Here is a 25,240-nt window from a genome sequence, read left to right on the forward strand (position 1 = left end):
CCGTTATCGGGCCAATAATGATGGTGTGGCTGTTACAGCCTTGCTGAGTCTCATGGATTTCTTGTATCAAATGTGCAACAGGTTAGTTAGTGTTTGCAAATTGAATTGAATTTCAGAAGTGGAGTGCATGGCATAGCCACAATTTTGTTGTGCATTTCATTTGAACATGTAAGAAAATTTCCACCATAGCTGTTTTGGCCATGGTTTTTCCCGCTGTTCCTTGCTCATCAGTGGCATTGTTCCTTGGCAATATATAAGCTTTTAAGTTAGTCAGGTCTGCCCCTTCAATATCATTAACCAAATAAAATGAAAACTTTAACTAGACACGTTAAAAAAAAGCTGGATCAGCTCAGTAGAGGGGAATAAACTGTCCATGCTTCAGGCTGGGATCTCTTCATAGATGCTGCCTGGCCTGCTGAGTTCCTCCCAACATTTTGTGAGTGTTGCTGAAGACTTCCAATATCTGTAGAATCTCGTGTCCAAAATTTAAATATTCTTTTATTTTTAAGTAATCTGAGCATTAATTGTATTTTGCCTCCTAGGGGTGATCTAAGTCCAGATGAAGTTGTTCAGATTGTCAATCAGGGTTTTCAGAGCGGTCAACAGGATTTTGGCATCAAAGTGAGGTCAATTCTCCGTTGCATACACCACATGGAAGGTAATTTTTTTTACTGAGATAAATGGATTTTCTGAAATGTTAATATTTCAAATTTCTACTATGTTGTTACAATTTACAAAAGAACCCAGCAAAGTTTAAATATTTCATGAGCAGCAATTTCCTGATGGTTATTGTGGAATTGCTATGTCAAGCCCTTTTATATGGTAGCTGAACATCTGACTGAATAAATTGTTAGTTGTATAGAACTTTAGCTTTCCTTTCTGTTTCTTTAGCTTGGTTGACTGAAGTTGTGCAGCCTTGCAAGGAATATGAAAACGAAGGTGTGGTAGGAATTGACCTAGCAGGAGATGAGTCTATGGACTGCAATTCCCATCCAGGTCATGTACAAGCATTTGAGGTGGGATGTCAAAACAGATTTTGCAATACAGTTTTCTTTATTTACAAGCACTATCTCTCTTTTAATCCAATTTAAAATTAATTTCAAAATAGTTACAAATAATACACATGTATTGATTACTTTCAGCCACAGTCACTTCTGTTACTGCATGAAAATATGGAACGTAAATGTATAAATACTCTTTACATATCATTCTGATTTGTTACTACACAATTAGAGAAGCCAAATAGCATATCTAGAAGAACTGCTGCCTTCACAGAGCCAGTGTCCCATGTTTAATCCTGGCTTCCAATGGAGCTTGCATGTTTATTCCTGCCATCTCCACGTGGTTCTGTTTCCTCTGACATCCCAAAGATGTAGAATTGGTAGGTTCATTGGAAACTCCAAATTACCCCTATGGTATGGATGAGTGGTAGAAACTGAGAGGAGGTGTGTTTGGAAGAGTTGACTGACATGAAGGAAGAATGGGATACAGAGGACAATGATGAAGGGTTGGGATTGTTGTGTCAGCTGGCTTAGACTCAACTGGACACCGCTTCTTACTTACCCCGCCTACAGGACCCCACTAACGAGCACCAGGCCATTGTCTCCCACATCATGACTAACCTTATTGACTCTGGGGATCTCCCATCCACCGCCACCAACCTCATACTTCCCACAACCCACACCTCCCGTTTCTACCACCTACCCAAGATCCACAAACCCGCTTGTCCAGGTAGACCCATTGTCTCAGCTTGTTCCTGCCCGACTGAACTCATATCTGCATACCTTGACTCTATTTTATCCCCCCTAGTTCAGTCCCTTCCTACCTACATCCGTGACACTTCACACAATTTGGATCTGTTCAATGATTTCAGGTTCCCTGGCTCCCATCATCTTGGTTTTACTATGGATGTCCAGTCCCTCTACACCTCCACTGCCTCCCCCCCCCCCCACCAGGAAGGCCTCAAAGCTCTCCGTTTTTTTTCTAGACACCAGATCTAACCAGTTCCCTTCCACCACCACTCTCGTCTGCCTAGTGGGACTTGTCCTCATTATCAATAATTTCTCCTTTAGCACCTCCCACTTCCTTCAAACGAAAGGTGTGGCCATGGGCGCTTGCATGGGACCCAGCTATGCCTGCCTGATTAACGGCCATGTGGAACTGTCTATGTTCCAAACCTACACTGGTGACCGTACTGCACTTTTCCTATGCTACATCGATGACTACACTGGTGTGCATCCACTTCGCCTCCAACTTCCTCCCTGCCCTCAAGTTTACCTGGTCCATTTCCAAGACCTCCCTCCCCTTTCTCAATCTCACTGTCTGTGTTGCTGGAGATAGCTTATCTACTGATGTCTATTATAAACCCACAGACTCTCACAGCTACATGGACTATATCTCTACCCACCCTGTTACTTGTAAAAACCCCATCTTCTCTCAATTCCTCCGCCTCTACCACTTCTGCTCTCAGGATGAGGCTTTTCATTCTAGAACAAAGGAGATGTCCTCCTATTTTCAAAGAAAGGGGCTTCCCTTCCTCCAGCATCTACGCTGCCCTCAACCACATCTCTTCCATTTCATGTACATTCTTCTCTTACCCCATCCTCCCACCACCCTACCAGGGATAGTGTTCCTCTTGTCGTCACCTACCGCTGCACAAATTTCTGTGTCCAGCACATAGTTCTCTGAAACTTCTGCTATCTCCAACGGGATCCCACTACCAAACACATCTTTCCCTCCCACCACTTCTCTGCTTTCCGCAGGGATCACTCCCTATGCGACTCCCTTGTCCATTTGTCCCTCCCCACTGATCACCCTCCTGGCACTTAGCCTTGCAAGCTGAACAAGTGCTACACCTGCCCCTAAACCTCCTCCCTCACTACCATTCAGGGCCCTAAACAGTCTTAACAGGTGAGGTGACACTTCACCTCTAAGTCTGTTGTGTTCATCTCCCGTGCCTGGTGCTCCCGGTGTGGCCTCCTGTATATTGGAGAGACCCGATGTAGGTTGGAAGACTGCTTCACCGAGCACCTACACTCTGTTCGCCAAAACAAGCGGGGTCTCCCAGTGGCCACCCATTTTAATTCCACTCCCCATTCTCATTCTGATATGTCCATCTATGGCCTCCTCCACTGTCCTGATGAGGCCACACTTAGGTTGGAGGAGCAACACCTTATATTCTGTTTGGGTATCCTTCAGCCTAATGGCATGATAATGGTAATTATCATTGGTAATTAATGCCCCCCCATTGCCCCTTTCCTTCACCATTTCCCATCGGATTTTCACTCTCTCACCTTATCTCCTTGCCCGCCCATCGCCTCCCTCTGGTGCTCCTCCTTCTTTTCTTTCTTCCATGGTCTTTTGTCTCTTTCTCCAATCAACTTGCCAGCTCTTTACTTCATTCCTCCCCCTCCAGGGTTCACCTAACTCCTTGTGTTTTACTCTCCCCTCCCCCCACCTTTTAAATTTATTCCTCAGCTTTTTTTCTCCGGTCCTGTCGAGGGGTTTCGGCCCAAAACGTCGACTGGACTCTTTTCCACAGATGCTGTCTGGCCTGCAGACTTCCTCCAGCATTTTGTGTGCCTTGGCCTCCTTCTACGTATATCATTAGAATGTTAGAAATCATAGTGTATATGAAATTAAAGAGAAATTATACAGCTAATTTCTGTAAAAAAAAACATTGTTGTGCCTGTTTATTGTGGTTCTGAAGTGAATTCACAGACATGAAGAAATTGTTAACCCTGGACTACTTCTGGAGCTATTATATTCATAACACCAGTTTCTATCATCAGTAGGAGTTAAAATTAAATTACAACAATTCTTGAACAATTTCAAGAGAATTAGGAGCACATCATATTGGCTTGTTGGAGACTTAATCTTGCATCTCACTGAGGACTCCTGAAACACTTCACAAATTCTAAAGAATGCTTAAACTACAAGGGAGGGTTTTAGTTCTTGAGGTACGAACCCAGTCTGCAGCATTGCCTTGGGCAATACATTGGGCTACATTAACTTCCTAGCTCCCTGCACTAGTGTCCTCCTCACTTGTTACAAGACACTCCCAACTGCATCAGCTTCTGGGATTTAGACGCTCTAACTCCCCGGAGAATGGATAGCTGTCTTGGTCCCTTTAAGGGTTCTGCTAATTGGTAATCATGTTTTGGGTGCCAAGAATTGAGTATTTAAGGAACACCTGAATTAAGATTCAGTGCTCAGTTGTAAACCTTACTCGTGATTTCCTTGAGTCCTGATGAAGGGTCTCAGCCTGAAAAGTCAACTGCTTATTCATTTCCACGGAGGCTGCCTGACCTGCTGAGTTCCTCTAGCATTTTGAGTGTGTTGCTTTGGATTTCTAGCATCTGCAGGATCTCTTGTGTTTATTCTTTCTATGTGCACATTCCCATTCATACCTTCCATAGAACCATAGAACACTACAGCACAGAAAACAGGCCATTCAGCCCTTCTAGTCTGTGCCGAAACATTATTCTGCTAGTCCCATTGACCTGCACCCAGTCCATCACCCTCCAGACCTCTCCCATCCATGTATCTGTCCAATTTATTCTTAAAACCTTAAGAGTGAGCCTGCATTTACCACGTCAGATGGCAGCTCGTTCCACACTCCCACCACTCTCTGAGTGAAGAAGTTCCCCCTAATGTTCCCCCTAGATCTTTCCCCTTTCACCCTAAAGCCATGTCCTCTCTTATTTATCTCTCCTAATCTAAGTGGAAAGAGCCAATTCACATTTACTCTGTCTGTACCCCTCATAATGTTGTAAACCTCTATCAAATCTCCCCTCATTCTTCTACGCTCCAAGGAATAAAGTCCTAACCTGTTCAATCTTTCCCTGTAACTCAACTCCGGAAGACCCAGCAACATCCTAGTAAAGGATGTTCCAGATTCTACACTCTTGTGGCAATTTACTGTGGCCAATTAACCAACCTGGCCCACATATCTTTAGCTGGAGGGTGGAAAGAATTGACAATATACTTGCAAAAGATTGTGGCAGATAAACAAAACTAAAGTTATTCTTATTTCTCATGAGGGGAGAGAATCCTACCATAAATCCCTCAAATAATACCATGGATTCATAGGTTGTTACCAATTATTTCAACATAGGCCATAGACCATAAGACATAGGCCATTCACCCATCGAGTCTGCTCCGCCATTCCATCACAGCTGATTTATTATCCCTCTCAACCTCATTCTCCAGCCTTAGAGTCATAGAGTCACAGAGAAGTACAACACAGAACATAGATAAAAAAAACCCCTGAGAATCCTTTAAAGTAAAAGTAAATTAAAATGTATCATCTAATTATGTATATATCACCATATACTACCTTGAGATCCATTTTCTTGCAGGGACTTACAGGAAAAATAAAGAAATACAATAGAATTTATGAAAAATTATACGTTAGCAAAGACGGACAAACAACCTATATGCAAAAGAAGACAAATTGTGCAAAGTAAAAATAAATAATACTGAGAATATGAGTTGTAGAGCCCTTGAAAGTAAGTCTGTAGGTTGTGGAATCAGTTCAGAGTTGTGTCTCCATCAACCCTTAATGGAGCTAAAACTATCTGCTGAGAATTATCGAATCACAAATTGGAAGGATTTGTTCATCAGAGCTGGGATTTAAGTGTCCTGTCAGAGAGAATGGCTACCACATGAAACTAGGTTAAGTCTAGGAAAGCGAATGTGGGCATGCAGAACCGAGGTGAGGTGAGGCAAGGCAGGATTGAGGTGATGGGGTCTGTGCCTGTGAGGAACAAGTCAAGATTTGGCTGATTTAATGCCGGGCCAGATTGAAAAGGTCATGGTGTCAGGGCCAGAGGCGAAGGACTGGCCTGTGTTCAGCTCACTGCTCTGTGACTTTTACCCATCTCTGCACTGAACTGAGGCTGTGGCGTCCAATGAATGGGCTCCTGGATCAGCTGCAGTCAGGGCTTCATGGCTGTTCACTTTCATGAACTTCAGTTCTGAATGTTATTTGCTAACTTTTATTCTTTGCACAACTTTTTTCAGCACATTGGGTGTTTGATGATCTTTTTTTCAAGGGTTTTATTGTGTTTCTTTGTTTTGCGGCTGCCTGTAAGGAGATGACTCTCAAGATTGTATGAAGTATGCATACTTTGATAACAAATGTACGTTGAACTTTTAAGTTTAAGTCCGTGGAACAATCAATAGCCAGGTGAGATATTTTGGATGACAAAAGCAGGAAGTACATGTGGTAAATCATGACACTGAAATCAGAAAAGGGAAAGCAAAGGCAAAGTTGCTCAAATGTGGCTCTCAGTGGTGGGCAACATTAGTGGCTGGGGAAAAATGCAGAAAATGTAAATTGGATAGTTTTTTCTAAAAGCTGTATAACGAGGAGGACAAACACGAGATTCTGCAGCTGCTGGAAATCCAGAGCAACACACTGAAGGAACTCAGCAGATCATGCAGCATTTGTGGAGGGGAAATAAACAGTCAACATTTTGGGCCAATATCTTTAACTGGGAATGGAAAGGAAGGGGGAAGAAGCCAGAATAAGAAGGTGGGGTGAGGAGGAGGAGGAGTACAAGCTAGAAGATGGTAGGTAAAGCCAGGTGGGTAGGGGAGGGGGGTGAAGCAAAAAGCTAGGAGTTGATAGGTGGAAAAGCTAAAGGACTGGAGATAAAGGAATCTGATAGGACAGGAGAGTGAACTATGGGAGAAAGGAAAAGAGGAGAGGCATCAAAGGGAGGTGATAGGCAGATGTGGAGGAGAAAAGAGGTAAGAGAGAGGGCCAGAGTGGGGAATTGAAGAATAGGGGAGAGGGTGAGGGGAAACACCCTCTCCAGAAGTTGGAGAAATTGATGTTCATGCCATAATGTTTGAGGCTACGCAGATACTATATGAGGTGTTGCTCCTCCAACCTAAGATTGCCTCACAACATTCTGGAGGAACTCAGCAGGTCGGGCAGCATCCATGGAAACGATCAGTCAATGTTTCGGGCTGGAACCCTTCATCAGGACTGAAGAGGGAAGGGGCAGAGGCCCTATAAAGAAGGTGGGGGGAGGGTGGGAAGGAGAAGGCTGGTAGGTTCTAGGTGAAGATTGCCCTCATTGTGACAGTATAGGAGGCCATGGGTTGACTTGTTGGAATGAGTCTGGGAATTGGAATTAAGATGGTTGATCACTGCAAAATCCTATTTTTTGCAAAGGTGCTTGACAAAGTGGTCCCCTAATTTACGTAATTTACATCAGGTCTCACCAATGTAGAGGAAGCTGCATCGGGATCATAGGATACAGTAGATTACCCCAACAGATTCGTAGGTGAAGTTTTGCCTCACCTGGAAGGACTGCTTGGGGCCCTGAATGAGGGTGAGGAAGGAGCTGAATAGGCACTTCTTCCACTTCAGGAATAAGTGCCAGGAGTGAGATTGGTAGGGAAGGACGAATGGACAAGGGAATTATGGAGGGAGTGATCCTTGCAGAAAGTAGAAGGGGGAGAGGCAATAATGTGATTGGTGGTAGGGTTCTGTTGAAGATGGTGGAATTTGCGGAGAATGATGTACCAGATGTGAAGGCTTATGGGGTAGTAGGTGAGGACAAGAAGAACTCTACCCCTGTTAAGGCAATAGACATGAGGAAATCTGCAGATGCTGGAAATTCAAGCAACACACACAAAAAATGCTGGTGAACGCAGCAGGTCAGGTAGCATCTAAAGGAAGAGGTACGATTGACGTTCCGGGCCGAGACCCTTTGCCAATAGAGTTATTATTCTTGATAATGAAGAGGGAAGTGAATATCCATTACATGAATGAAATGACCCACACCAATCAGAGATAAGATTCAGACCCAGTTTACTGACTTAGAACAATGTGCCCATGTAGAAAATGAGGTCAACCCTTTGAGAAGTGTGGCCAGTAGATGTATTTACAAGAAGGTATTGTTGTAAGACAAACAAGGCATTCTATATCAAGTTGAGAGCTGCAGGTAATGTCCTCCTGAAGCAAGCCAGCAATTTCAGGTCAGCACAATTAAGATTAGAAAGGCAAAGTGCATCAAACACTGAAATGAACTTGTTTCTGTTCCCATTTCTGATGAAGGCTCTTCACCAAAAATCTTTCCGCAGATGCTGCCTGACTTGATGAGTTTTTCCAGCATTTTCTGTTTTTATTTGGAGTATTTGATTTTCAAACCCTAGAACCTGTGGTGAACCCTTGGAATTAAGAGAGCTCAGAGGAATATATCACCAGTAGATCAGATAGACATATCTGGGGTAAGTATGAGAGTGCAGTAGATAAGATTGATAGAGATGCACAGTGACAAAATCGCAATATTGATTCAACACACAACAAGCTCTTTAGCTCAACAGCTCACGTGAATATGCAGGTATTCATAATGGAACAATGCGTCTAGAATGATCCTAAGGTTCAGAAACTGTGAATGTCTGCAAACTTGACTTCTTGGACCAAGAGGTTGCGGCCACGTATATTACAGGTCACATGAGGCCACAGATCCGGGTAAAGACAAAGAAAACACACACAAGGTGCTGGAGGAACTCAGCAGATCAGGTGTGTTGCCTTGGATTTTCAGCATCTGCAGATTTTCTCATGTTTGTAAAGATAAAGAACGCAGTTTAAGTCCATCCTTCTGAAAAGTTCTTGTGGCCACAGATTCTGAGTGCTCTCTGTCAGATGACCTAAGATTGTCTACATTCATACATGGAAAATAAATGGTTGAGATTCTGGTAGGGTACCATCGGCTAAAAACAGAATGCAAACATGAGCCATTACATGCTGGTATGATATTAAACATAATTCATTGAAATTTGGTCTTATTACTTGCCCTGTTCCAGATGGCTATGAAATATGGTGTTCATCGTACTGTTCATGCTGGAGAAGTTTCACCTCCAAGAGTAACTCGTGAGGTAAGGTTATAGAAGAGTCGTACATTTTAGTCATTGATATGGAAAGATGACTGGAGGCCATTGCATATTGAAATCAAACATCATGCAGTGCTTATTTTGACGTCACTTGGGAGTGGCGTGGACATTTAGTACTGAAGAGTATCACTGAACTGGAAGGTTATTTACTGTAATTGGGACAGAGCTTGCAAGAAGGTAGGCTCCAGCTTCTTCCAGGAACATCCTGTCTCCGACCAGCTCCCTCACCCTTTTCCTTTAACTCTACACTCTGAATCAGTTGTTTAATTGTAGACTCTCTGATACGCTCTTTCCACACTCTCATACCTGCCTCCCTGTGCATCTGCCCAAGCTTGCCACCAAATCCTGTGCATCACATACATATCATGTGTTGTATTAACATCTTCCTGCTTATCTCCAGTCTCATCATTGGTGGTGGCGGTGGTGGGGGGGCAGGATGTTTACACAGGACAGAGACCTATGCAAGTTCTGTTGGTCAAAGTCTGCTATATCTAGATTTAGAGGCATCCGTTAGTCTTGTGAGACCATGGATCTGAGCTTGGAAAGTCTTCACCAACAATTGCCCATGCTGCAAGTCTCCCCTCTCCACTACACCAATGTTGTCCAAGGGAAGGAAATTAGGACCCATACAGCTTGACACCAGTGTCATCGCAGAGCAATGTGTGATTAAGTGCCTTGCTCAAGGACACAACACGTTCCCTTGCTGGGGCTCGAACTCACAACCTTCAGGTCGCTAGTCCAATGCCTTAACCACTTGGCCACGTGCCCTGATAGTACACTCACTAAGTATCAAAGTCTCATCTTTGAGTGAAAGGAAAAGCAGAAAGTTGAAAATTATTTGAAAAGTGGAAAATCAACTTGCAACTTGGAGGATTATATTTCAAAGGAAAATTGTACTGTCATTGGGAAAATCAACGCAATGAAGATCTTTCTCATTGTTTGTGTGCACAGTCCAGAAATATGCATTTTGTTTTCTGCAATTATAATTGTAAGATTTTTACTGGTATGCTGTAGGTATTGAATTTTAGCAGTTCTGTAAGAGCAGTCTGTTCTGCTTTCAGCCTGTTTGGGTTTGAGCTGAGATAAAGGGCTTTGTTGTTCAACTTAGGAACGTTGTGTCAGCCAATCAGAATAGTGCTACTGGGAGAAGGTTCGAGAGAATGCTGGGCAGAGAGATTTTGTGAGGGACACTGGCGTGGGTTGAGGTCTTTTGGGCGAGAACTCGGCAAAGACGGGGGAAGATGGCTGAGGATGCTGTCCCTGTTGCACAAGGTGCTTTGTGCAGCTGAATGTTTTCAAGTAGAAAGGACTATTACTCCCATGGGGGAGCCTATTTGAGATGGATTTTAAGCGACATTCGAAAGGTGGTGTGTGCTTTCATGCAGACTGAGGGTCCAGCACGTGAGTTAAAAACAACTTCAAGATGAGCTCCAATTTATGTTCACATTTGACTGTTTAGTTATGGTGGGTCCTTTAGTTTTTTCTTTCTTTTCTTTGGTAACTGTTTGGTTAAGTTAACATTCATAAATATAGTTTCTTTATAATTATATGCAGTGTATGGTCTGTTACTTCTTGCTGCCGGGTGATTGGATGGGAGCAGTAAGTTACACAGTATTCACACAAATCGGGCTTCAGGTGGGCAAGACATCCCAACCTCATGGATTTGGTGGGACCCAAGTCATATCGACCCTAGACATATGGAGTCTGTGAAAGGTCGTTTTCTCACCGCTCAGTCCGGTGACTTTTAGCAAGGGACTAACGAGCCACATCTCTAGAGACACCCAGTAAAAAGGGGGTTCAGAAGATGGGTGAGAAAATAAAGCTATCCAAGGTAAATGTAGAGGAGATGGTTGATTGACCATACGATGTATTAAATTGCCTTCACATACAATTATTTGCATTTCCTGTTGTTACATCAACAAACATGCAGTGAGTGGTGCACAGATAGAAGTTTACAAGATAAGCTAGTATATAGCAAAGCACATAGAATGCTGGATAACATCAGCAAGTCAGGCAGCATCTATGAAGAGGAATAAACAAGATACATTTCAGGCCAAGACCCTTCAGGGGTTCCCAGCCTTTTTTTTATGCCATAGACCAAAACCTTTAAGCAAGGTGTGTGTGGAAACACTGCCCTAGATTAAGCTAATCTGTTTACGAATGTTGTGACATTTAGTAAGAGGAGTGTACAGTTATTTTGAATATAGCTCTATTTCTAACCATGAATACATCCCTTCATTTCAAAAATGCCTACACCTACATTTTCTCCAATTCTATGCACATGTGCTGCTGAAAAACAGTTTTCCCAATAAAATTTAAAACCCCTAACAGAATGCACCAATGGGCAAGGTAGTGGGATGACAATGATCACTTCAGTTGATGGCCTTTTGTTGCAAAATTTAATTGGAATAGGCCATTGCACATTTTTGAATTTGACTGTTGAGCTGGAGATGGACAGTGACAGCGAGTGTGATGGGAGTTACTGGCACTGTTCAAAGAATTTTTGGTGAAATGGGAAGTGCATTGGCGTCTTCATCTTGGGTGATTCCAGTGACTGCAAGTGGGGCTTTGAAATTCAGTGAGAGTGGCAGATCGAGAAATTAGGCCTTGAATGGCAGGTTATACAGTTGTGGTTTGTGACCTAGGACACATACATCATATTGACAGAGGGACTGTTATTGGGCTCAGGTGATCATGGTTGGGGTGGCACCACAGAGGTTCAAGATTGAGATTTCGGGTCAAATTTGGTGTAGTATAGAGTGGAGCAATTGACCACTATGACAGGTTGATGGAACTAGGCAGTTTAAATAGTTCAGCATGGACTAGATGGGCTGAAGGGTCTGTTTTCATGCTATACTTTTCTATGACTCTGAGTATAAGCTATGTACTGCAGTTTGGGGATCAAATGGCCAGAGTGATCAAGTGAATTAAGTGATCATTGTTTATGAGAATGAGGATTATCACTGATGTATGTGGTGAACGTTATTATTTTGCAGCAGCAGTGCAGTACAAGTTACGATAAGAAATGTATTTAAATTAAATAGCGCCAAAAAGAGCAAAATAGTAAGGTAAGTTCATGAATCCATGATTTGTCTGTTCAGAAATCTGATGGCAAAGGGGAAGAAGCTGTTCTTGTAACGTTGAGTGTGTGTCTTCAGGCTGCTGTACCTTCTTCTTGATGGTAGTATGAGAAGAGGGTATGTCTTGGATAATGAAGTCCTTAATGATGGATGCTGTCTTCTTGAGATACCTCTTCTGATCATGTCATGGATCAAGTAAAGTCAAGTTTATTGTCATTTAACTATGCATGTATAAACGTACTGTATATAATCATATAGCATGTATAGAAACAAGACAACATTTCTCTGAACGAGGGTGTAACACACAGTAGTATACATAGCACACAATAACTTATATAAGTAAGGATAATATCTACAGATGAGTAACGCATAAATAACAAACTAAAGTGCATGAATTAAATGCTGCGAGGCACGGAATAGATTAATCAGTGACACTTCGGATACGATGCGGCAGGGAGTTTCAGCAGCCTAATGGTCTGGGGGAAGAAACTGTTTCCCATTCTGACCATTCTTGTTTTGATACATTGTAGTCTCCTGCCTGATGGTAGGAAGTCAAAGAGGATGCTGGATGGATGGGTGGGATCCTTATTAATACTAAGTGCCCTGCATGCGCTGCATTCCTGATAAACGTCCCCAGTGGATGGTAGGAAGGCTAGTACTCATGATGGAGCTGGCTGAGTCGACAAACCATAGAAACCATAGAAAAACTACAGCACAGAAACAGGCCTTTTGGCCCTTCTTGGCTGTGCCGAACCATTTTCTGCCTAGTCCCACTGACCTGCACACGGACCATATCCCTCCATACACCTCCCATCCTAGTATCTGTCCAATTTATTCTTAAATGTTCAAAAAGAACCCGCATTTACCACCTCGTCTCGCAGCTCATTCCACACTCCCATCGCTCTCTGTGTGAAGAAGCCCCCCCAAATGTTCCCTTTAAACTTTTCCTCCCTCACCCTTAACCCATATCCTCTGGTTTTTTTTCTCCCCTTGCCTCAGTGGAAAAAGCCTGCTTGCATTCACTCTATCTATACCCATCATAATTTTATATACCTCTATCAAATCTCCTCTCATTCTTCTGTGCTCTAGGGAATAAAGTCCTAACCTCTTCAACCTTTCTCTGTAACTGAGTTTCTCAAGTCCCGGCAACATCCTTGTAAACCTTCTCTGCACTCTTTCAACCTTGTTAATATCCTTTCTGTAACTTGGTGACCAAAACTGAACACACTACTCCAGATTCGGCCTCACCAATGCCTTATACAACCTCATCATAACATTCCAGCTCTTATACTCAATACTTTGATTAATAAAGGCCAATGTACCAAAAGCTCTCTTTACGACCCTTTCTACCTGTGATGCCACTTTTAGGGAATTTCTTACCTGTAAGATCCCTCTGTTCTACTGCGTTCCTTAGTGCCTTACCATTTACCCTGTATGTTCTACGTTGGTTTGTCCTTCCAAAGTGCAATACCTCACACTTGTCTGTATTAAACTCCATCTGCCATTTTTCAGCCCATTTTTCCAGCTGGTCCAAGTCCCTCTGCGTCTGCAGCTTTTTCTGATCCGCGGCACTGGAGCCTCCATACCAGTGGTGATACAGCCAGTCAAGATGCTCTCCATGGTCTATCTGTAGAAATATAGAAGTTTAGTTAGTAAACTTAGAATGTTGAAGTTTACATTCCATTACTGCATAATCACACCAAGGCACCAGAGTGGCTCAAGCCCAGAAATAGCTGGTTAAATTTTGAGAGTGATGAAACAACTTTGATGCAGACATTATTGCATTGTGTGATAGGATTTCTAAGAATAATTGAGTTTCCAGACTGACTTGCAAATTCTGAGTGTACTATTCACTATTCCGTAGAAAGTATTCTTAAGAGTAACATGTCTTTTTCTTGAAATGGTTTCTTTGAAAGGCTGTGGAACTTCTAAAGGCTGAAAGAATTGGCCATGGGTACTCAGTCATCCAGGATCCCCTACTCTACAAGGAACTACTCCACAAGCAAATCCACATTGAGGTAAGGAACGAGACATTCAGACAGGTGGTTGAATAGACATGGCATAGAAACATACAGTCCTAATGCAAGCAAATGGGATTAATGTAGATGGCCAAAAGTCAGTATAGTCATGGTAGGCTAAACACGGTAGACTGTACTGTATAACTACACTATGATTCTAAAACACGCTTCTGGAAAGAGCTGCTAGTTATTTGGCATTCACCAACAGGATTGATCCAAATGCAAATTAAATGTGTTTTACAACTCAATAATTGCGTTGATCATGGTGTAAAAGATGAACTGTAAAGTAAATGCAAGTAAATACTGTCATGTTTTTAATCAAGGCATTCAATGTGGAACATATTTGTAACAATACAGCCTGGCCAGGATTGCCAAGAGTGGATGGAGCTGACTGCCCATGTGCAGTGAGCTCTGATTGGCAGGATTCCCAAGAGGCTTGTAGTGCAAATACTCTTGTGGTGTATGCACAGCTTCAACCGTGATTCATTGCATCTGGAGAAAGGCAGTCTGCCAGCAGCAGTGTAGCAATGTGGCTTCTCCATACCCCTACTCCTTCTCTTCCCCAAGTTGTGAGGTGGAGTTGGGCTTGGATCCAGGGTGACAGCTACAGCAGCAGTGAGATTCCCCAACCATCTTACCAGCCTATTGGAGAAGATGATGCCTAGCAATGTTTTCAGGTGTCAACTACAATTAAGGCCCAGAGTCATACTTTATCTTAGATTCCTTCTTAACTCTGAACTCTGACCCTTCTATTTGAACACTTTGTTGGACCTTCTTCAGTCCATCCCACCTCTGGCCATGTGAGAAGTTTCAGTCTAATCAACCTCAGAAAGTCCTGTAAAGGCCATCACCTAGTAACGATTTTATTTGTATCTGTAAGTCAATTTTTGTGTGGAAGTGGAAAATAAACTAAAATAATTTGATATGGCAACCAATCTTGTCAGTATTGTCCACAATATTGTCAGCAAACATAGAAACATAGAAATCTACAGAACATTACAGGCTCTTTGGCCCACAATATTATGCCGACCGTGTAATCTACTCTAGAAGCTGTCTAGAATTTTCCTACTGCATAGTTCTCTATTTTTCTAAGATCCATGTACCTATCTAAGAGTCTCTTAAAAGACCCTATTGTCTCCACCTCTACCATCTTCGCCAGCAGTGCATTCCACACACCCACCACTCTCTGTGTGGAAAAATTACTTCTGACATCCCCCTTGTACTTACTTCCAAGCACCTTAAAACTCTGTCCCCTCGTGTTAGCCATTTCATCCCTGGGAAAAAGCCTCTGGCTATCCACACGATCAGTACTGAAATGAATGGCATAAAAAGCATATAGGATTGGTAAGAAAGAACAATTACTTAAAAGTGAAGGAGGGAGGAAAGTAAAGAGAGAGAGAGAGATTTACTTCTACTGTTTACTGGAGTGAACATAAGTATGTATATTGAACATTTGAATTTATTAATATTTTGGGCACTCATTGTTACGTAGGGACTGACCATAAGTTGTGTGTTTTTAACCTGGGTATGGCCTGTACTTTTTGATAGCAACTGGATTCTAGGCTCAGCCTCAGTAAAGGGATACCCTTTTAAAACTGAGACGAGAAGCAATTTCTGCAGCCAGAAGGTGGTGAATCTATGGAATTCGTTGCCGGTGAACACTCCTTATATTCAGTCTGGGTAGCCTCCAACCTGGTGGCATGAACATTGACTTCTCTAACTTCTGCTAATGCCCCACCTCCCCCTCGTACCCCATCTGTTATTGCCCATCCTCTGGGCTTCCCCCCTCCCCCTTTCTTTCTCCCTAGGCCTCCTGTCCCATGATCCTCTCATATCCCTTTTGCCAATCAACTGCCCAGCTCTTGGCTCCATCCCTCCCCCCTCCTGTCTTCTCCTATCATTTTGGATATCCCCCTCCCCCTCCCACTTTCAAACCTCTTACTAGCTCTTCCTTCAGTTAGTCCTGACGAAGGGTCTTGGCCCGAAACGTCGACTGTACCTCTTCCTATAGATGCTGCCTGACCTGCTGCATTCACCAGCAACTTTTATGTGTGTTGCTTGAAATTCCAGCATCTGCAGATTTCCTCGTGTTTGCGTAGTCATGATTGAATGTTGGAGCAGACTCGATGGATTGGATGGCCTAACTCTGCTCTTACACCTTACGGTCTTATGGCAATGCTTAAACTTCTCTTAGAATTTCCTCACATTATGTGTATTTAATTTTCATGAATAATAATTTTCTTCCTGTGATAAAAGGACAAGAAATGTGCGCAATTTGATGACAGGGACGTCGCTAATGGCACTAAACAATCTAATTAAATCATTAGAAGTTATATGGGCACGTTTTCCTTTGGATCCTTTAAAACTATTAGTACCCTGTTGTGGTTTGATAATCGAATAATTAACTCAGTTACTTTTTAAAGAACTCACATTTAATTGTGATTATTTTAATTGATTGACAGCTCTACTACAAAATTATAATTACATAAATATTGTAGCTGTTCTTGAATGTTTTTCTGCTTATATTTTTATTTCTTATCAAAAGGCATGCCCCTACTCAAGTGTTCTTACAGGAGCTTGTGATCCAGACTACACAAAGCATCCAATTGTTACGTAAGTCTATTCTGCATCCAGTTCATTTGACATGTAGCATTTCAATCATATTAAATAGTATTGCAAGAACAGAATTTCTTGCCTCTGCAAGTGATATGAATGAGTTTATTTTTGTGTTACTAGGTTGCATGAGTCAGTGTGACATTTCTGTTTTTGACCAAATCATTTCATCCAGGGTTTTTGGCCCAAAAGGTCGACTCTTTATTCCTTTCCATAGATGCAACCTGAATTCCTCCAGCATTTCGTTTATGTTACACTTGATGCAGCCCTGATTAACTTCATGAATCAAGACCATAACACCATAAGACATACGAGCAGAATAAGGCCACTTGGCCCATCAAGTCTGTCCTTTCATTCCATCATGGTTGATTTATTTTCCCTCTTAAACCCATTCAGTTGCCTTTTTCCCATAGGATGCCCTCATTAACAAAGAAGCTACCAACATCTGCTTTAAATATGACTTGGCCACAGCCATCTGTGGAATATTTATTTACTCTTTTCTCATAAAAGAAATGTGATAGAATTTATGAAAATCTATACATTAACGAAGACTGACAAACAGTGCAAAAGTACATTTTCAGGGCCTTTGGAATCAGTGAAGCCAGAGAAACAGAGTACAGGTCCTCCTCTGGTTACGAACACTTGAATTATAGACACCCCAGGCACACGAATGAGAACTTGGAAGACGACCAGGGTGAGTCGGGCTGGATTTGCCAGCTGCTGCAGGGCTGCAGGCATCTTCTGTTGGGTGGGAACAGGGCATTGAAACCTATCAAATATTGAAAGGCCCAGATCGAGTGCACATGAAGTGGATGTTGTGTGGGGGTGCAGACTCCACTGAGTGAGTGAGGGTGGCTGGAGACTACTCTTCCTGCACCTGCTCACTCTCCTGTCACAGCTGTTTCCATAATCCTCACCCACGCAGAGTTTATGATCATTTCCAATTTATGAAATGTTCAGATTATGAACACTGCTCAGGATTGGAATCCTGTCATAATGGGGGAGCTTCAGGAGGTTAACCAGGTCTGTATCATGTGATCAGGTCAAACACCGAACTGTCCCATAGACACCTGTAGACTAATGACCTATGTAAGGTTATACATTTAATGTTTAACAGATACAGCACAGAATGAATTGTGTTATACAATTCATAGCTAAGAGACTAAAATGGTGCTACATTATGGTCAGGTACTTTTATACCTATAGTTAAGAAAAATTCCATTCAAATTTGTAGATAAGAGTCAACTAATGCAGTATCAAGAGAAACTTCTAGAATCATACTGGTATAACCTTTAGGGGAGCACACTGAATAACTGCATATGCATATATTGACCACTGGGAAGCATAGTAAACCATTAAGGCATCCGTTAGTCTTGCGAGACCATGGATCTGCACCTGGAAAGTCTTCACTCTCCAGGGCGCAGGCCTGGGCAAGGTTGTATGGAAGACCGGCAGTTGCCCATGCTATGGGTCTCCCCTCTCCACGCCACCAATGTTGTCCAAGAGAAGGGCAAGGGCCGATACAGCTTGGCACCAGTGTCGTCACAGAGCAATGTGTGGTTAAGTGCCTTGCTCAAGGACACAACACGCTACCTCGGCTGGGGATTGAACTCACGACCTTCAGATCACTAGTCAAAAGGAAAAGGAAAAGACTGGTAAAGACAAATGTAGGTCCCCTACAGACAGAAACAGGTGAATTGATTATGGGGAGCAAGGACATGGCAGACCAATTGAATAATTACTTTGGTTCTGTCTTCACTAAGGAGGACATAAATAATCTTCCAGAAATAGTAGGGGACAGAGGGTCCAGTGAGATGGAGGAACTGAGCGAAATACATGTTAGTAGGGAAGTGGTGTTGGGTAAATTGAAGGGATTAAAGGCAGATAAATCCCCAGGGCCAGATGGTCTGCATCCCAGAGTGCTTAAGGAAGTAGCCCAAGAAATAGTGGATGCATTAGTGATAATTTTTCAAAACTCGTTAGATTCTGGACTAGTTTCTGAGGATTGGAGGGTGGCTAATGTAACCCCACTTTTTAAAAAAGGAGGGAGAGAGAAACCAGGGAATTATAGACCGGTTAGCCTAACGTCGGTGGTGGGGAAACTGCTGGAGTCAGTTATCAAAGATGTGATAACAGCACATTTGGAAAGCGGTGAAATCATCGGACAAAGTCAGCATGGATTTGTGAAAGGAAAATCATGTCTGACGAATCTCATAGAATTTTTTGAGGATGTAACTAGTAGAGTGGATAGGGGAGAACCAGTGGATGTGGTATATTTGGATTTTCAAAAGGCTTTTGACAAGGTCCCACACAGGAGATTAGTGTGCAAACTTAAAGCACACGGTATTGGGGGTAAGGTATTGATGTGGATAGAGAATTGGTTAGCAGACAGGAAGCAAAGAGTGGGAATAAACGGGACCTTTTCAGAATGGCAGGCAGTGACTAGTGGGGTACCGCAAGGCTCAGTGCTGGGACCCCAGTTGTTTACAATATATATTAATGACTTGGATGAGGAAATTAAATGCAGCATCTCCAAGTTTGCGGATGACACGAAGCTGGGCGGCAGTGTTAGCTGTGAGGAGGATGCTAAGAGGATGCAGGGTGACTTGGATAGGTTAGGTGAGTGGGCAAATTCATGGCAGATGCAATTTAATGTGGATAAATGTGAGGTTATCCACTTTGGTGGCAAAAATAGGAAAACAGATTATTATCTGAATGGTGGGCGATTAGGAAAAGGGGAGGTGCAACGAGACCTGGGTGTCATTATACACCAGTCATTGAAAGTGGGCATGCAGGTACAGCAGGCGGTGGAAAAGGCGAATGGTATGCTGGCATTTATAGCGAGAGGATTCGCGTACAGGAGCAGGGAGTTAATACTGCAGTTGTACAAGGCCTTGGTGAGACCACACCTGGAGTATTGTGTGCAGTTTTGGTCCCCTAATCTGAGGAAAGACATCCTTGCCATAGAGGGAGTACAAAGAAGGTTCACCAGATTGATTCCTGGGATGGCAGGACTTTCACATGAAGAAAGACTGGATGAACTAGGCTTGTACTCGTTGGAATTTAGAAGATTGAGGGGGGATCTGATTGAAACGTATAAAATCCTAAAGGGATTGGACAAGCTAGATGCAGGAAGATTGTTCCCGATGTTGGGGAAGTCCAGAACGAGGGGTCACAGTTTGAGGATAAGGTGGAAGCCTTTTAGGACTGAGATTAGGAAAAACTTCTTCACACAGAGAGTGGTGAATCTGTGGAATTCTCTGCCACAGGAAACAGTTGAGGCCAGTTCATTGGCTATATTTAAGAGGGAGTTAGATATGGCCCTTGTGGCTACGGGGATCAGGGGGTATGGAGGGAAGGCTGGTGCAGGGATCTGAGTTGGATGATCAGCCATGATCATAATAAATGGCGGTGCAGGCTCGAAGGGCCAAATGGCCTACTCCTGCACCTATTTTCTATGTTTCTATGTTTCAAATGCCTTAACCACTTGGCCACATGCCCACATAGTAAACCATTACATGTATTTAAAATACAAGCAGGTAATTAATTGTTAAACTGCAAGGAAAATAGCAATTAAACAGTCTTATCTAGAATTAAGCAGTTGCATCCAACACATTAGAGCACATGCTCTTGAATCCAGACAGCATCCTGGTAAATCTCTCCTGGCACCCTCTCTAAAGCCTCAAATCCTTCCTATAATGGGGAAAATTAAACTGCGTACAGTACCCCGGAGGCAGCCTAACTAGAATTTGTAAATAGTTGTCACAAATTGCAAAGCTGTGACGAAAGGGGCACCCAAGGATGAGTCAGGGGTATTTGGACTTCCATTCTATCAACATCCAACCACAAAAAGATCAGTGTATGGTAACGTGCAAGATTTCTGAGAAGCTGCCAGAAGGCATCTATCTCCAATTCATGCCTCAAAACAGAAATACTGCTTGATTGCAGCAGCTACTCTGGGTCCAACCAAATGTGCAGTTGTTCGTCCTTTATGTTTTTTTTTACAAAAAACAAGACACTGCTGGTTATCAAGAACATCAAGAACTGAGGTCTACCCCATCAGCGAATTGCTCGATTGTGGTGGAGATAGACCTGGTGCAGACTGTGTTGACGCCTGCTACAGGGAGATACTGGAGTCGGTGCCCAAAGGTGGTGTGCAGTCTAACAAACGCAGCGAGTGATTGTCTTGGATATTTTTCTTGTGATCACAAGACCCAAATGTTGGACATTGGTAATGTAGAATACTGCAAGTGCAATTCTCTGGTTCATTGGAGAGACCAAAAGCAGAGGAGCTGTGTGGCCTTGGATGTAGTGCAGACTAGGCCTCAAGTCGTGTGAGCGCCTGTTATAAACTCTTCTATTATATTCTTCAATGCAACCAAATGGCTGTATTTTATTAATAAGTTACCTTTGAGACAATGTGTGATAAAATGGTCATAATCTTTTAACTTACATTGTTGCATTTATTTTACAGATTCGAAAAAGATAAAGCAAATTTTTCACTCAATACAGATGACCCCTTAGTCTTCAATTCAACAATTCACACTGATTATATCATAGCAGCAGAGTACATGAACTTTTCAGAAGCAGAATTCATGACAATGGTAAGTAGAAAGAAATGTCTCTTATTTACCATTCGATATAAGTTTATTATGTTACCTGCTTACGGTTTCAGTGAAACCTTTATTGATTGAACTGTTCAGCCAATAACACCAGACACTCTACTGCCACTACATTTTAACAGTTGTTGCAGTACTGATGATCTACCATTTAGTACTCGGCCACCACAGCAGCCAGCCTCGGGCGTCTAGAACACAACATTGTTCTCTTTCATCAGATCATTACTTTGTAAAGGAGGCCTGTGCATTTATCTCTTAAAGGTTGCGTTCTTTCTTTTCCTATTACTTATCTACACGCTGATCCTTGGCAATGTTGTCCAAAGTATTATGGCTCTAAACACTTTGGAGTTTTATGATGCAGCCAATGGCTACTTTGATAATTAACTAAGTTTAATGATGCAGCCAATTACTACTTTGGTATTAAACCCGCTGCTGCAAACTTGTGTAGTGCCAAAGACCAAAGGCTTATCATGCTTGCCCAGTATCAGTTTTCTGCTCCGATACTGAAGATACTTGCCATTGTTTGGGTTGGAACCCTACACCAATCCTGTTCTAAAGCAGAGTTTCACCCTAACCATTGACAATTCCCCCCTCCCCCAGAGATGCTGCTAAACACTTCAGCAGTCTTATCTGTTTCTCCAATTTCCAGTATCTTCAGACTTTTGTATCCTGCCATTGTTTGATGCACAACACTGAATGAGCAGACGTTGCCTCCATTGGAACGTTGGGGAGAAATGTGACCTTTGTTTGCAGTCTCTGCCGTCGACTCTGTTCTCTAAACATCTTCTTGTCAAGTATCTGAGACTGAGCCAAGCATTGCATTACTGGAATTTTATGAGAAGGGGTTTGGAGTACAAGTCAATGCCAGCCTATGATTTTGGGCTTTTAGCTCCTTGCATTTTCTAACACTGCCTAACCCTCTACTGCTGGATCCCTTATCGATGCCTTTATATTTCTCCCCTTGGTTATCCCAGGGCACATTTGAACAACTGTGATTTTGATGTTAAGATCTCAAATTCATTGCATATGGTAAACTTCTCCAACTTTCTTCCCTTTTGTTCGTTGGAACCTACCACTTTGACTAAGTTTTGTTTATCTGCTTAAACTACTCCTTTTATGGCTCAGTGTCTTTTTGTTTGATAATGCATTTATCTCATGGGCACTTCTCTGTGTTAAAGGTGCCACTTTAATACAAATTGCAGCAAATGTTGGAAGCAGCTAGAAAACTACAGATCATAAAAGTTTGTACAGGACTTTGACGATTAACCCCTGCTTGACGTCTATGCACTAAGTACTAAGTCAGTGAGGAATGTGAAGAATCTTGACTTCACTAATCCAAATTACTTGCTATACGCTTTGCACTGGTCATATACTGTAATTACAATATTAAACAGGGGAAATATTGTTTTCAAATATGGCAGCACTTCAAATATTTACTTGGGGACTTCAGGTTGGCTGCTGTTTGTGTGACTTATCGAGAGTATTAATGGCCAGCTGAGGAAATTCACTACACAAGTTCTTTCATTTAACACTTTACACTAGTGAAATTAGAGATTGTAATATTTCACAATGAATGAACCATTGGAATGATATTATATAAGACTTACATTTATAATCAAATGGTTCATATGGAACAAAATTCAGGTGATTCCAATGAAAAAAAACAGAAGCATTTAATTTGACAATTGTTACTGATAATCACTCATTCATTTACACAGTAGCCAGAGTGCAATTCATGATTGTGAATGTGAGCTGGTTAGTCACACGTATGAAGCACCATAAACTCGTTTGGCCCTGTTTTACGCAGTAAACTGCCTGAATTATCCTGTTCGACAGTTTACTTGCCCTCACCATGCATCCCAGTGAAGCAATTTTACATGCTGGCTGCTTCCTTTGATACTTGCAATCATTAAGTCTCCACTAATGGCGTAATTTAGGATGTCTTAAAACGTATTCCTCTCTCTGCTGACTGAATTGATCTGTAATTGCTGTAGTTGCTGATCATTGGGATGCATTCGTTCTCTCCAGTCCTCAACCCCAACACCTTGGATGTTTATCTTGTACTTAATGGAGCACTAACCATCACAAGCATCACTAATTTTACCTTAAAGATTTTAAGATCCACGCTTGTTATCTGGTCCAAGAATCCGCTGGTATTTATTTCCTTCTTATGATCTCCTTATTGCAAATACTTTATTAACCTCTTTTTATCATAGATTAATGAATTCCAGGAATTAAAATTTTACAGAAATGCTGTGGTGATGTTTGACTGTGTGTAAGAGTAGATTATTGATGAAGTTAGATAAGACTTTCTTTACCAGGATAGTTAGATTGCATTCAGATGATGGAGGTGATAAGCAAGATGAGGGAGATGAGAGCTTTCATGAGTGAATGAGGTCAAAGGAATGATCATCAGTGGGGTTGAGGGAAATTATGTCAAGGGTGAAGTAGTGATACAGAAAGATTTGACAACTGTAGGAATATAAGTATAGGTTGCAACCACTGACATTGAGTAGTCCCTCAGGTAAAGGTTATTATGTCAATGAGGAAATTAATGTACAACTGTATGGGATTCTGTACTATAAACAGTTTAACTGAGAGAGCTGAAAAAACTGAGGTATTCAAAGTAAGATAATACTGATTAAATGATATTGTCTTATCCATTTTATTTCTTGTATGAATTGACTGTTTATTAAAGTTCTTTTTTTTAATCTCTCTTTCTGCCCTCAGTAGAATTTCTTTGGCCAGTGGGTGGTAAATCTGTGGAATTCATTGCCACAGATGGCTGTGGAGGCCAAGTCATTGGGCATAGTTAAAGCAAAGGTTGATAGGCTCTTGGTCAGTCAGGACATCAAAGATTTTGGGGAGAAGATAGGCGAATGGATTGAGAGCGATAATCAATCAGCCGTGATCAAATGGGGGAGCAGACTTGCTGGGCTTAATGATCTAATTCTGCTCCTATGTCTTATGAATTGTCTCCCTGTTTTTCTCACATTTCTCCCAGCTTGCTCGATAAACTAATTTTCTCTACAATCTTGTTTTCTCAGGCTGAGAAGATTTTTTGTTCACTTCATCAGGTCTGGGTGACTTTACTAAGGGCAGCATTTATTGCCAATCCCAAAAGACTCCTGGAAGGTGATCATGTGCTTCTTAAAGCACAACAGTCCTTCTGGTAAAGGTATACTGCAGGGTAGGTTAGTGATATCTTTCCAAATTAGAATAGTATGCAGCTTAAAGGGTGCTGTCAGAATACCCTTGACTTGTAACTGCAGTGCATTCTGAAGATGCAACACATGACATTGAGAATGAACATTCAGGTTGATAGGTAGGGTCATCAACACAAGAAATTCTGCAGATGCTGGAAATCTTGAACCACACACACATAATGCTGGAGGAACTCAGCAAGTCAGACAGCGTCTATGGAGGGGAATAAACAGTCAATGTTTCAGACATCAACCTGATGAAGAGTCTTGGCCCAAAATGTCAGCTGTCTATTCCCCTCCATAGATGCTTTCTGACCTGCTGAATGTGCTTTAAGAATGTATTTATTGTGATACAGCACAGAATAGGCCTTTCTGGCCCTTCGAGCTGCGTCACGCAACAATTCTCCGATTTAGTTCCAGGGCAATTTACAATGACCAATTAACCTATCAACTGGTATGTCTTTGGACTGTGGGAGGAAGCCAGAGCACCTGGAGGAAACCCCCACAGACAAAGGGAGAACGTAGAAGATCCTTACAGGCAGTGGCAAGAATTGAATCCAGGTTGCTGGGACTGTAAACCATTCTGCCAACCACTATGCCACCATGCCACCCATTCCTCCAGCATTTTGTGCATGTTGGTGGATAGGGTGCAAATCGAGATGAGTGCTGTGTTCTACACAATGCTGAACTTCTTGATTGTTGTTGAAGCTGTTTTCATAAAGCATAATTCCATAAAGCTTCAGCATTCTGCTTGTAAGTGGTCCCAAAACCATCCCTATGAATCTTAAAAACAA

At 42.2% G+C, this 25,240-nt stretch overlaps 1 protein-coding gene across 2 annotated transcripts in view; it reads left to right on the forward strand.

Annotated features, from left to right (window-relative positions):
• The window catches only part of LOC140194717 (adenosine deaminase-like), a 90,067-nt gene that overhangs the window by 35,491 nt on the left and 29,336 nt on the right, over positions 1-25,240 (forward strand). For both annotated transcript variants that reach the window (XM_072252086.1, XM_072252010.1), the window contains exons 5-10: positions 543-658; positions 892-1,016; positions 8,827-8,898; positions 13,910-14,011; positions 16,557-16,624; positions 21,099-21,228. In XM_072252086.1, coding sequence (XP_072108187.1) covers positions 543-658; positions 892-1,016; positions 8,827-8,898; positions 13,910-14,011; positions 16,557-16,624; positions 21,099-21,228 — 613 coding nt within the window. The remainder of the gene's footprint in view (positions 1-542; positions 659-891; positions 1,017-8,826; positions 8,899-13,909; positions 14,012-16,556; positions 16,625-21,098; positions 21,229-25,240) is intronic.

This window comes from Mobula birostris, chromosome 1 (assembly GCF_030028105.1).
Source record: "Mobula birostris isolate sMobBir1 chromosome 1, sMobBir1.hap1, whole genome shotgun sequence".
NCBI classification, from domain to species: domain Eukaryota; kingdom Metazoa; phylum Chordata; class Chondrichthyes; order Myliobatiformes; family Myliobatidae; genus Mobula; species Mobula birostris.